This window comes from Molothrus aeneus, chromosome 19 (assembly GCF_037042795.1).
Source record: "Molothrus aeneus isolate 106 chromosome 19, BPBGC_Maene_1.0, whole genome shotgun sequence".
NCBI lineage: Eukaryota > Metazoa > Chordata > Aves > Passeriformes > Icteridae > Molothrus > Molothrus aeneus.
In genome coordinates this window covers 2633626-2645812 of record NC_089664.1, presented here as the reverse complement: position 1 = coordinate 2645812, position 12187 = coordinate 2633626, and the positions used below count along the sequence as shown (strand labels likewise).

The 12187-nt window shown below is 58.9% G+C and overlaps 1 protein-coding gene across 1 annotated transcript in view; it reads left to right on the top strand.

Annotated features, from left to right (window-relative positions):
* The first annotated feature begins 8131 nt into the window (after nucleotides 1-8131).
* The window catches only part of NIBAN2 (niban apoptosis regulator 2), a 37428-nt gene continuing 33372 nt past the window's right edge, over nucleotides 8132-12187 (top strand). The window contains exon 1 of the mRNA XM_066562973.1: nucleotides 8132-8198. Within this exon, the coding sequence (XP_066419070.1) occupies nucleotides 8144-8198 (55 nt within the window). The 5' untranslated portion in view covers nucleotides 8132-8143. The remainder of the gene's footprint in view (nucleotides 8199-12187) is intronic.

The window sequence follows — 12187 nt, the reverse complement described above, 5'->3', positions numbered from 1 at the left end:
CTGGACACCCCCACAACAGCTGGTAAGGGAAAGGGACAGGGAAAGGGAAAGGGCTTTTCCTCAGCCCCCTTTCCACACAGGGCTGGGAAGGAGCATCAGAGTGGATGGGGAGAGGTGGTGGCCGCTCCCCTCACTCCATCCTGTGCTGTTTTGGTCCAAATCATGGAAATTGGGATGGCCAGGTCTGGCAACTGGGCCCTGCACCAGTGGCTGTTGGTGTGGGATGGAGCTCAGGGAAGTAGCAGGGATCTGGGAGGCCAGAGAAGGGACTGGCCTTGGGGTCAGAGCTGGCTCAGCGTGGTTTTCCTGACAGACAAGTGCAAGGATGTCTGTGGTACCAAGGAGAAGTTGATGTCAGAGATGCCCCCCCAGCAGCCTTGGGGACACATCCTGATCCTTCCTTCCTGGTTCTCTCCTTAGGAGTCTAGGCCAGGAGGCCTCACTCCGGGCTCTTTCACCCCCAAAAATTCAGTTAGAACCTGTTAAGATGCTGGACATGTGTTTAACTGGCAGAAATGGGGGTGCCCCACAATCTTCTCAGTCCTGGGGCTGAAGAGGGAGACACTGGCAGCTCCTGCTGGTGTGCTGACCATCCTCCCTAGGGACTCCCCCAGAATAGTTGGGATTTTAGGACACTCTGGGAGGGTGTGAGAGTATCCAGCATCCACTGGGGAGTGCATTCATGGTCTGGGATCTGGGATGGGGAGGCACTTCCACCCCCCTGAGTGCAGGCAGAGGCAATGCTGGCTGTTCAATGCCTGGTCCTGGTCCTGGGAACGTGTCCCAGGGGAAGGGGCTGGTAGGGACAGGGAGGGCACAATGTTGTGGCACTCACAGTCTCTGAAAATATCCCTTCACCCAGGATTCTGCTCCTGGGAAGCTGAGAGGCCTCAGAGAAAAGGAAAACAATTCTCATCTCATTTGCTTCTCCTGTGTTGTGCTCATGTGGAATGTGTTTGGAGATTGTTCACCCACAGGTGATTGTTCCATTGCATTCTGCTGGGAGTTGTTTTCACTCTTTGGCCAATCAGGGCCAAGCTGTGTCAGGACTCTGGAGAGAGTCAGGAGTTTTCATTATTACCTTTTTAACATTTAGTAAGTATCCTTTCTGTATTCTTTAGTATAGTTAGAATAGTTTTCTTTAATATAATATAGTAATATAAAGTAATAAATTATAAACATAATATTAATATAATATAAATATATTTATAATTACAAATATAATGTACAAATATATTTATAATATAATACATACATTTTAAATATAATATATAAATATATTTATAAATATATTATATTTATAAAGTAATAAATTAGTCTCCTGAGAACATGGAGTCAGATGTATCATTCCTGCCTTTGTCAAGGCATTCCCAGCAAATACAATTCAGTGTCACCCTTTGGCTGTGTCCCCATAAGCTGCTTGGGGTGCAGCTGCTGGGGGTTAATCATCCCAGGAGCTGGTGTTTGTGCTGGGGCAGTGATGGCTGGGCAGACCCTGCTGAGGTGCAGGCAGGGCCCACCCTGGTACTCTGGGTTTTTTTCCATGTTTCCAGCTGTTCAGCATTGCTCAGACATGGGATTTTTCCTTTCCCAGGTGCAAATGGCAGAGCTGTGACCCAGCACCAGCCCCTGCACTTGCCCAGGGTTTGGGAGTGGGGCAAAAACCACTCCTGCCATTATCCCAGAGCAAGGAGCAGAGCCAGGGCCACATCCATGCCATGGCAGTGCCCATGCCCGTTCCCTGTGCTCATCCCAGTGCCCAGGCTGTCCTGCCTGTGCCTGTCCCATGCCATGTCAGTGTCTGTCCCATGTCCTGTGTCCCATGTCCCATATCCCAAATCAGAGCCTATCCCATGTCCCATGCCATGTCAGTGTCTGTCCCATGTCCCATGCCATGCTAGTTCCTCTCCCATGTCCCATGTCAGTGCCTGTCCCATGCCCTATGTCCCATGCCATGCTAGTTCCTGTTCCATGCTCCATGTCCCATATCCCATGCCACGCCAGTGCCTGTCCCATGTCCTATATCCCGTGTTCCATGTCCCATGTCCCATGCCAGTCCTGTGTCCCATATCCCATGTCAGTGCCTGTCCCATGTCCCATGTCTCACATCCCATGTCCCATATCTCACATCCCATGTCCCATGCCATGTCAGTGTCTGTCCCATGTCCCATATCCCATGTCAGTGCCTGTCCCATGCCCTGTGTCCCATGTCCCATATCAGAGCCTATCCCATGCCCCGTGTCCCATGTCCCATGCCAGTCCTGTGTCCCATATCCCATGTCCCATGTCAGTGCCTGTCCCATGTCCTGTGTCCCATGTCCCATGTCAGAGCCTATCCCATGTCCCATGCCATGTCAGTGCCTGTCCCATGCCCTGTGTCCCATGTCCCATGTCCCATATCAGAGCCTATCCCATGTCCCATGCCATGTCAGTGCATGTTCCATGTCCCATGCCATGCCGGTGCCCGTCCCCGTGCCCATTCCCTGTGCTCAGCCCGGTGCCCACGCCGGTGCCCGCACCCCGTGCCCCGTGCCACGCCGGTGCCAATGTCGCCAGTCTGTCGCACCCTCCGCAGGCTGCACCGAGCCGGTCACGGCTCCCTGCCAACGCCTGGCTGGCGGCCACCAGTTATCCCAGTGCCGACCAGCAGAGGGGAATGCTGGTCCGCAGGAGCCTCCCTTCTCCTCCTCCTCCTCTTCCTCCTGCCCCCCGTGCCCTCCGCCCCGCGGGCTGCGCTCCCGCGGCCCCGCCGGCCGCTCTCTGCCCTGGGGCGCTGGTGGGCGCTGGGTGCTCCCCCACCGGGGGTGAGGCTGGGATGGCACCCCCGCCCTGTGCTGCCCGTCCCCCTGTCACCGCCTTGGGGGGTTTGGGGATCCCCAGGTGTTCCTCAGTCAGTGCCACCCCTCTGCTCAGAGCTCCGTGCCTGGGCTGGAGCTGGGGCTGGAGCTGATGGATCCCGCTCAGAGCTCCGTGCCCGGACTGGAGCTGATGAACCCTGCTCAGAGCTCCGTGCCCGGGCTGGAGCTGGGGCTGGAGCTGGGGCTGGAGCTGGGGCTGGAGCTGATGGATCCCGCTCAGAGCTCCGTGCCTGGGCTGGAGCTGGGGCTGGAGTGGGGCTGGAGCTGATGGATCCCACTCAGAGCTCCGTGCCTGGGCTGGAGCTGGGGTTTGGAGCTGATGGATCCCACTCAGAGCTCCGTGTTCAGACTGGAGCTGACGGATCCCACTCAGAGCTCCGTGTTCAGGCTGGAGCTGATGGATCCCACTCAGAGCTCCGTGTTCAGACTGGAGCTGACGGATCCCGCTCAGAGCTCCGTGTTCAGACTGGAGCTGACGGATCCCGCTCAGAGCTCCGTGTTCAGACTGGAGCTGACGGATCCCGCTCAGAGCTCCGTGTTCAGGCTGGAGCTGACGGATGCAGCCCTGATTCAGCAGAAGCCGCTGGAGGCAGGCCTGATTCAGCAGAGGTTAATGACGCTGTTATCGGGAGCGCAGCGCTGGAGTCAGCAGCGGGACGGAGGGTGCAGCAGCCTGCGGGCACGGCATCACCTCGCGGGGCTGGGCACGGCTGCCCTCGCCTTTATCAGCATTGCAAAGTTTTATTGCTGCAATCACGCTGCTGTTAATTGCACCGAGAGCAGGAGGGCACCTCCACCCCCTTCTCTGCCGCTGCTTCTCCCTCCTGCCCAGCCTGGGCTGCTCGGACCCCAGGGCACAGCGGGTCCCTTAACAAGGACACCCCCGGGGCCTCAGGGGTGACCCCAGGTGGGTTTCCACCCCCACCCTGTGGATGGCGACCTGAGCCCAGCTCTGAGGGACGCCCCGACCTTCCCTCGGCTGCGGCTCCTGCCCTCAAACCCCCCCACCTCCACGGCGATCGGGTTTCCCGGTGATCTGGTGAGGTGGAAACAGATCCCTGTGCCAGGGTCACTGAGAGTGGAAGGAAAACTCCACTGATTGCTCCTGGTGCGGGTGAGGGGGAAATAAACATTTACCGGGCTGGAGATTTGTCCTGCAGTGCTCAGCGGCTGCAGGAATCCAGCAGGATTCTGGAGGAGGGGAGAGCTTGGGAACAGCCCGTTCTGGGCTCTCTGCAGGTGCCTCCAGCACCTCTGCTGCCGAGAGCTCAGGTTCTACACCGTACTCGTGGAAAATCCAACGGGAACAAGGTGGGATGATCCCCCCTCAGAGGCACTGAATCCAGAGGGACCAGCTGAGGGGCAGGAGGGCAGGGAGCTGAGCACACAGCCCCTGTCAGGCTTGGTTTGACTGCTGTGAGCAGAAAAAATACCCCACATAATCAACTTAAAAAAAAAAATGCTTTGTCACAGCCATGGATTGTGGCATCAGAACCATCCAGAAGTCCTGGGAGGAGAAAGGACAGGTGTGGAACACTTTGCTCGTCATGATGGACTAATGCACTGAAGGCTTTAATAATGTGGGAACTACCTCACCTCACTGCTGCCATCTCCACCATCCCAGGAGCTGCCTGAAATCACAGGAGTGTTTATTCTCCTCGGCTGTATTCACAGGGAAATCCTTCATTTCCAGGCTGGGATAGATAATTCATCAGCTCTAGACAGATAAGCATTATTTCCATCTCTTCAGTGAGATGTAATTAGCTGGCATGATTACACTTTATTAGCCTGCAATTCTGTACAACTCCCAACACTGCACAGCCTCTGATGGGAGGGACGTCTGTGCCAGGTCCCTCAGAGCCCCAGCACGTGGGACAGGCCCAGGACAGGGTGTGACAAAGCCATTTGGGCATCACTTGTGCTGCTGGCACTGCTGGTTTGTCCTCCTGGATCCTGCTTTACCTGGAGCCTTTGCAGAGGATGTGGGGAATCAGAGCAGGGAGCTGGGAGCTGAGCCTGCAAAGGGGGATGGATTTAAAGACATCCTTGGGAAGGATGGAGGCAGGAGGGAGACAGGAGGGCAGTGGGGGGCTGTGTGTGCACCTTTTGTGCTCAGCAGGATGGGCTCAGCGCCTGAGCAGGGCCAGGCTGGGCTCCCAGAAGCTGCAGCTGGAGAGGAAGGACAAACCATTCCCCTCCCCATCCTCCTCAGACACCCATCAGGGTGGCAGGAATGAAGGAAATCCTGACCAGGAGCATGTTGGGGACAATCCCCTCTGCACATAACTATGGGGGAATAAACCAAAATGTGCTGGAGAGGAAGGACAAACCATCCCCATCCCCAACTCCATCCCTGTCCCCATCCCCATCCCCATCCCATCCTCCCCGGGCACCCAGCAGGGTGGCAGGGATGAAGGAAATTCTGACCAGGAGCACATTGAGGACAATGCCCTCTGCATGTAGCCATGTGGGAATAAACCAAAATGTGCCAGAGAGGAAGGACAAAGCATTCCCATCCCCATCGCCATCATCATCCTCATCCTCCTGGGGCAGCCACTGGGGCAGTGGGGATGAAGGAAACCCTGAGCAGGAGCATGTTGGGGACAATCCCCTCTGCACATGACCATGTCCATATAAACCAAATAATAAACCAAATGGCATGTAGCCATGTGGGAATAAACCAAAATGTGCTGTAGAGGAAGGATAAACCATCCCCATCCCTATTTCCATCCTCATCATCCTCAGACACCCATCAGGGTGGCAGGGATGAAGGAAACCCTGACCAGGAGCACGTTGGGGACAATCCCCTGTGCACATGACCCTGTAGGAATAAACCAAAATGTGCTCACCTGCTGAGATTTGAGCTCCCAAACGTCTCCAGTCCAAACAAAACCCTTCAGACAACTTCTTTACTTTCCTGGCCCAAGCTCTGGCAGCTGAGCCTGTCTCTGGCACCGGGCAGCCTGTGCCAAAAGCTCCCTGCTGTGTCCCCACGTGGCACTGCCTGGTGGGGCCAGGACATGGTGCCCACCCTCAGGTGGTTTTTGGAGCCCCAAAAGCAGCCTGCGTGTCTGTGGGACAGCTCCAGGCTCTGCTGACAGGCTATTTCTGTGTGCCACAAACATTCCCTTCCTGTTTGCAAATCAACAAGATCAATGCTGTCTATTTTTTACCTCTTCATTCAGGTTTTATTTATTTATTTAAGAAACACACCAGTAGGAAAAAGAGGCAGTGATGACTCAAGTGCTCCTGTGCCTGTGTGGATTAATTTTTCAAAAATAAGGTTTTTTAACCACTTACTTGGTTTATTTAGCAGAATTCTGTGTGCACTGCCTAAATCATATTCCATACATTGCTTTTTTGGAGGGGATGAAGCTTGGTTTCTAATAATGAAGTTATTTACATGGATAGATATTCCCATTTCTTTTCAATTTGAAGAGGGTGGATGCATTTTCATCGCCTCTTAAATACCATCAGCCCACTAAGACAGAATTTCAAATTAATTCACAGCCAGACTCCTTGGGGATCAGCACTGGGGAAAGTGTTTAAAAGCCTCCAGTGGAACAATTTTCTATTGGAAATGAGATTTTTCTGCAGATAAATTTCCCACGAGAATCCCTTGGTACCAGCAGCAGTCGGGCCAGGCAAACAAACTGCAAATAAGCCCTATGAAAAGGCAAAACCTTCTTATGGAGCATCTCAGGGGGGGAAAAGGGATATAAAAGGACATAAAAAAGGAAATATTCCAGCTTTGGAATTATTTTCCTATTGGAATGAGTCGGAGGGGTGAGAACAGTGTTAGGATGGAAAGGGCTGGTGCACAGTGGCCATCCCTGGGGGGAGAAGGAGCTGCGACAAATGCAGGTGGCATCTGGGTGCCACTCGATGCGCTGATGTCCCCACACACGTGGGGAGTGTCCGGCTTGGGCAGAGCTTGGCACGGGCACGCCGCGCCCAAAAGGAGCATTTTGGGCTCCAGGGTGGGTGGCGTCCCCCGGGCACGGCGAGGACCCGCTGGTGTGCCCCGGGTGGTGGCAGCGCTGCAGGGCAGGGCTGGCGGTGGCAGCGGGCGGGGAGCGAGGGCTGTGCCCATCCTGCCGCCCCCTGCCCAGCCCCGCCGAGGGCAGCTATTTCAGGAGGATAAACAGGATGCCTCGCTCCCCGCCCGGCCACTTCCAACCCTCCCTCCCTCCCTCCCTGCTACCGCTGCCGGGTAAACAAGGCCAGCCCAGGAAAAGCCTCCTGGAGCCGTTTCCACGCTGGCTGCCCCACACCGAGCCAAGCTGAGCTCTGGGAGCATCCAGGGACCCCGAGCCATCCCAAGGCGTGCATCCCCCTCGGCAGCGACTCCCCGGAGCCTCCCCGCAGCTGGGAACGCCTTGAACTTTCTGGGCACGCCAGCACGTCCTCCTTCCTCCTCCTCCTCCTCTTCCTCCCTCGGTCACACCCCGAGCTGCTGGCGGTGCCCGGGCTCTGGGAATGAGGGCGGCGGGGCCTTTCCTTTCCTTTCCTTCCCTCCCCTCCCCATGGATGTGCCCGGGCAGCGCCGCGGGATCCTGCGGGCTGTTTCCGCCTGTTGCGCTTGGGAACGGAGCCGCAGCAGCAGCCAGAGGAAGGAGGAGCTTTTCCAGCGCTTCCTCCGGCTCCTTCCTCCCCGGCTGGGTGCGAGGAGACTTCGCACGATCGCTGGGAAACACAGACACACACATTCCAGTGTCGCGCTCGGAGTGTGCCCCCCCTGCTCCCCGGGTGATGCCAGCCCCATCCCGGGGCAGCTCCCGCGGCTGGGGCGGGTTTTAAATCACCCCGAGCGTTCCCATCCCGTTCTCCCCCGGGCCGGGCAGGCCGAGGGGCCCCTGGCTGTGCCGCCCCTCTCCGGTTTGGCACCAAGGTCAGGCTGCTGGCCGCGGTGTGGGCGCAGGTAGATGGGAGCCCGGCGGTGGCAATGCCAGCACGGAGCCGGTTCTCCCGGTGGCACTGCGGGGGACACCGGGCACTGCCCAGCTCCGGCTGGGGGCACGGCCCCCTGCTCCATCCTGCCCATCCTCCCCTCTCTGGGTAATTAGCCGCGCTAATTACCGGCGGGGGGACACTCGCCGCCTCTCCCCGGGACCAGGGGCGGTGCGGGAGGAGTGGCCGGGGGGAGCCGTGGGGCGCCGTGCTGCCGGGCCGCCCCGAGCTCTTCTTCCTCCTCCTCCTCCTCCTCCTCCTCCTCCTCCTCCTCCCTCTTCCCTCCTCCTCCAGCCGCTCCTCCCGCCGCCCGGCCCGGCCCGGCTCCGCTCGCCATGGGAGATGTGGTCTCCACGCACCTGGACGAGGGTCGCCGCCAGCACATCGCGGGTGAGCCCCCGGCGCGCCCCCCGCTCCGCTCACCCCGGGGGATCCCCGGCATCTCCCCATCCTTCCTTCAATCCCTTTGGGAACCCCCCCCGCTCGGTCTTACCGGGACCCCCACTCTGCTCTTCGCCTCTCTCTCGCTCTTGAAAGTTTTTAATTTTTACTTTCCCCGCGGTTTTGCCTCGGCACAGCTCGGCAGGTACCCGAGGTGCCTCCCCAATGAAAGGCTGCGTTGTGCCGGGGTGTTTGTGTTGGCGGCGGGGCTCGGGGACCCCTCGGGCTGTGGGGAGGGGAGAGGGGACTTGGGCTCGGGGGGATGCTGGAAGCGCAGGGACACCGCTGTCATCGGGCACTAATACATATATATTTTATATATATTATATAAAATAGTAATAATATAATATATATATATAATATATATATAATTATATACATATTTATGCAAAAATAATGCTGGTCCTAGCTGGTACATGAGCCTCATCCCCCTTCACAGGGCTGGGAGATCCTTAGGGAAGGATCTTAGGAACCCCCCTCAGAGGTTCTGGGGTGGAGGGAAGGGCTGCCTGCACCCCAGGCTGGCTCCAGGCACGTCACAGCAGTGCCCCCGCCCGCTCCGTGCGACGGGCAGGGTGACAATGCGGTCATTGAGAGCCGTGTGTCCCCCGGCTGAGGATGTCTGTCTGTCTGTCTGTCTGTCTGTCCGGAGCTGCCCGGGAGCCGCGGGGTGACGGCTCTGCAGAGCACGGATCGTGTGAAGCCGTGCCTGGGGGGCTCAGCGCTGCTAACCGGGCTCTGTGGTGACACTCCTGACCCCTGTAAGTGGGGTCACCCCCCTGTCGCCGTGCCCAAGCCCCTTTGCGTCACTCGTGATGCTGGCACTGGGCTCCCCGGGGCTTCGGAGCAGGCAGGACGTGACCTCCGAGCCCTTTCATGTCCCAGCTTTGGTTTCAGCTCCCCAGGCTGGCAGAAAACCCCCTCGGCTCCAGTGGCTGAAGCCACCCCCGCACCTGAGCGGTGTCACAGCCCAGGGTGGCTTCGAGCCGGACCTTGTGCGTCTGGCCGGCAGCTCAAGGGCTGGGGAGCGCCCATGTTTTGGAGGCGGCTCCGCCGTATCGCTGCTCTGTCGCGGCCATAAAGCCACGGGAGTGGCTCTGAAGTCCTTTTGTCCCCAAGGGCTCCGGGGGAAGAGCTGCCGTGGGGCTGGCACAGGCACGGCTGTCTCGCCGTGCAGCCCATCCGCCCTGCCAGGCCCCATCCTGGCAGGAATGCTTACGTGGTATGCGGCTCAGCAGGACGCCAGCAGGTTTCTGAGCTTTGAAGGAGAGCTTGGAACTCGCTCTGGGGTTTTCATCTTGCATTAGTTAAAGTTCCAGCCCGGCTGAGCACCGGCTCGGGGCTGCCTGTGGCGTGTTTGGATCCAAAGCACATCCTGAATTTCTCTGGAGCTTGCTGAGATTGTCTGTGCACAGATAGCTCCCCGTGCAAGCCCTTGTGATCCTAATCCTGAAGAATAACAAGGAGAAGCCTGGCTGGGTTTCCTGGGCAGGAATCTGTCTCTGCTGGGGCAGGGATTGGGTGTTTGCAAGGCCAGGCTGGATGGCTGCACCCTGGCAGGGGCTGAGCTGCTACCCCAGGGTGGGATTTAACCCATGCTTGGGGACTGCAGAGGGCTTTTAATGAGAAAAAAAGATTTCATGAGGGGAAAAAAAAAGATTCGTGTGGAATAGGATTATGGAGCCTGGGCTGGGACATGTCCCGTGCCATGCTGGGGTGGGTGGGGGGGACACACACCTGTACTGGGACACTCCCTGGGAGACACTGGGGCAAACGGGGTTCCTGGAGCACCTCTCTGCTCCTGCCAGGGCTCCTGGCTGGCTGAGGAGCCCCCGGAGCTGGGAGGGGCTGGAGCCCAACAGGCAAGGCACGACTTGCTGTCAGGCATGCAAAGCAACGTGGCGGGGAAAGCTCCGGGTTTTCCTGCCTAGCTCGGCCTGTTCTCCACTGCTGCTGCCCCAGGAGGGATCCTGCCCTTCTCCAAGCAGTTTTTCCCAGTTGTCCTCCCAAATTTGGGGGGTTTGGATTTGCTGCCCAGGCCCCCATGAGCCCTGCTTGCTGTAGGGACAGGAGCTCTTTGGGCTTGGCAGTGTTTCCTGAGCTTGCAGCTCCTTAGACCAGCAGAGCTGCTGGGGAGAGCCTGGCCCAGAGCTGTGCCCCTCCTGGGAATGGGGTAAAGGCAGGAGGGAGGTGGGAGAAGCCCTGCCATGCCCACAGTGCCCAGGCTGTGCAGGGACAGCCATGCCCTGTCCCAGCCCATTTGGTGGGGGCTCTGTGAGGCTCGTGCCAGTGTCTCCCAGAAGCCACGAGGCACACAGGTGTCACTTGGGTGGCTCAGGAGCAGGGTCCTTCTTCCCAGCTGGGGCTGGAGGGCCCCAGGCAGTCACAGAGGCAGGTCCCTGCCAGCTTTGGGGTGCCAGGGCAGCCAGGTGTGTGCCCAGGTGTGATCCTGCATTCCCTTCTCCGAGGTGTCTCTGACCGGTGCTTCCTCCTGCCCCCCTGCTTTGGACATCTTCCTGCCTGACTCAGCCAGTTTGTTTGTCAACACCCTTCAGCTGCTCTCCTCCTCCTCCTCCTCCTCCTCTTCCTCCCAGATGTGGGTTGGGAGTTGTTTCCAAGCTGCTCTGTGGGCTGGAGCAGGACTGGCTCACCCTCCTTGTGCAAGGATGCCCAGCGTGGGCACCATCACCAGGGTGGCAGGGATGGGGTGTCCTGGGAAGCCAGGATGTCACTGGGTGGAGTTTTGCACAGTGTCTCTCATGCCCAGGGCAGTGGGTGCTCTCAGCATGGGACAGGATGAGCTCTTCCCTCATGCTGGGATCCTGATGCTTCCCTGGAGCCTCTCATGGACCCCTTCTCCTGGGGGCTCAGCTGAAGCGTGGCTGGCAGGAGCTCTGGCTGGAGCTACTGGTCCTGAGCCCAGGGGTGCCAGCACCCAGGGATGCAGCAGGAGCTCCTGGGTGGGTGCCAGCACCCAGGGATGCAGCAGGAGCTCCTGGGTGTGTGCCAGTACCCAGGGATGCAGCAGGAGCTCCTGGGTGGGTGCCAGCACCCAGGGATGCAGCAGGAGGCCCTGGGTGGGTGGCAGAGCCCAGGGTGCAGCAGGAGCCTCTGGATGTGTCCATGCCAGAGGGATGTGGGGGTGGGTGGCAGCACAGGGAGGGTCCCTGGGAGCTCACACCTTGCTCTGGCATCTCCAGGGAGTCACCAGCCCGTTAATTACGGAGTGAAGCAGCTGCTAATTTCGGGCTAGGAACTTCCACAGGCAGCAGCCCACGCGGAGGTGGCAGAGGTGACACCGAGCCTCGTCCCTGGGGCGGGACCTGAAGCCTCCCTGCTCCAGGGAGCCTTGTGGGGCATCGGTGTGTGCATAATATCCCTGATCCCAGCAAGGATAGGACGCTGGGATGGGATCTGGGATGGGATCTGGGATGGGATATGGGGTGGGACGGGATATGGGGTGGGATGGGATGGGATGAGCTGGGCTGCAGGGCCGGCTCCAGAGGTGCCTGGCAAACGCCAGAAGGCACCAGGCTGTGGCGTGCCCCGGGGGTGGAGGCTGCTGGCAGCGGGACGAGGTTCTCCGTGGCTTCCCTAAGCGTGACACTCATTTCCCAGCCTCTGCCGCAGCTCAGCTCCAGCCGGCGTGGGAGGCGGAGGCTGCCGGGCTCTGGGGTTGGTTTTGAGGCTGCCGCCCTCGCCCTGCCCCGGGGGCAGCCGTGCAGGGAGGCTCCGAAGGCGCTGCAGCCGTGCCGTGGTTTCTCCCAACGAAACGCGTGTCTTTCATCGCCAAATAAATAACTCCCCTGGCACGTCAGGGCTCCGTGCCAGCGGCCAGGGCTGGTTCTGGCACGCCGGAGCTTTACCTGCAGCCGTCGTGTCGGGGCACGGGGCTCGCTCCCAGCGCAGCGTGTCGGGGCAGGGGACACGGCTCCGGT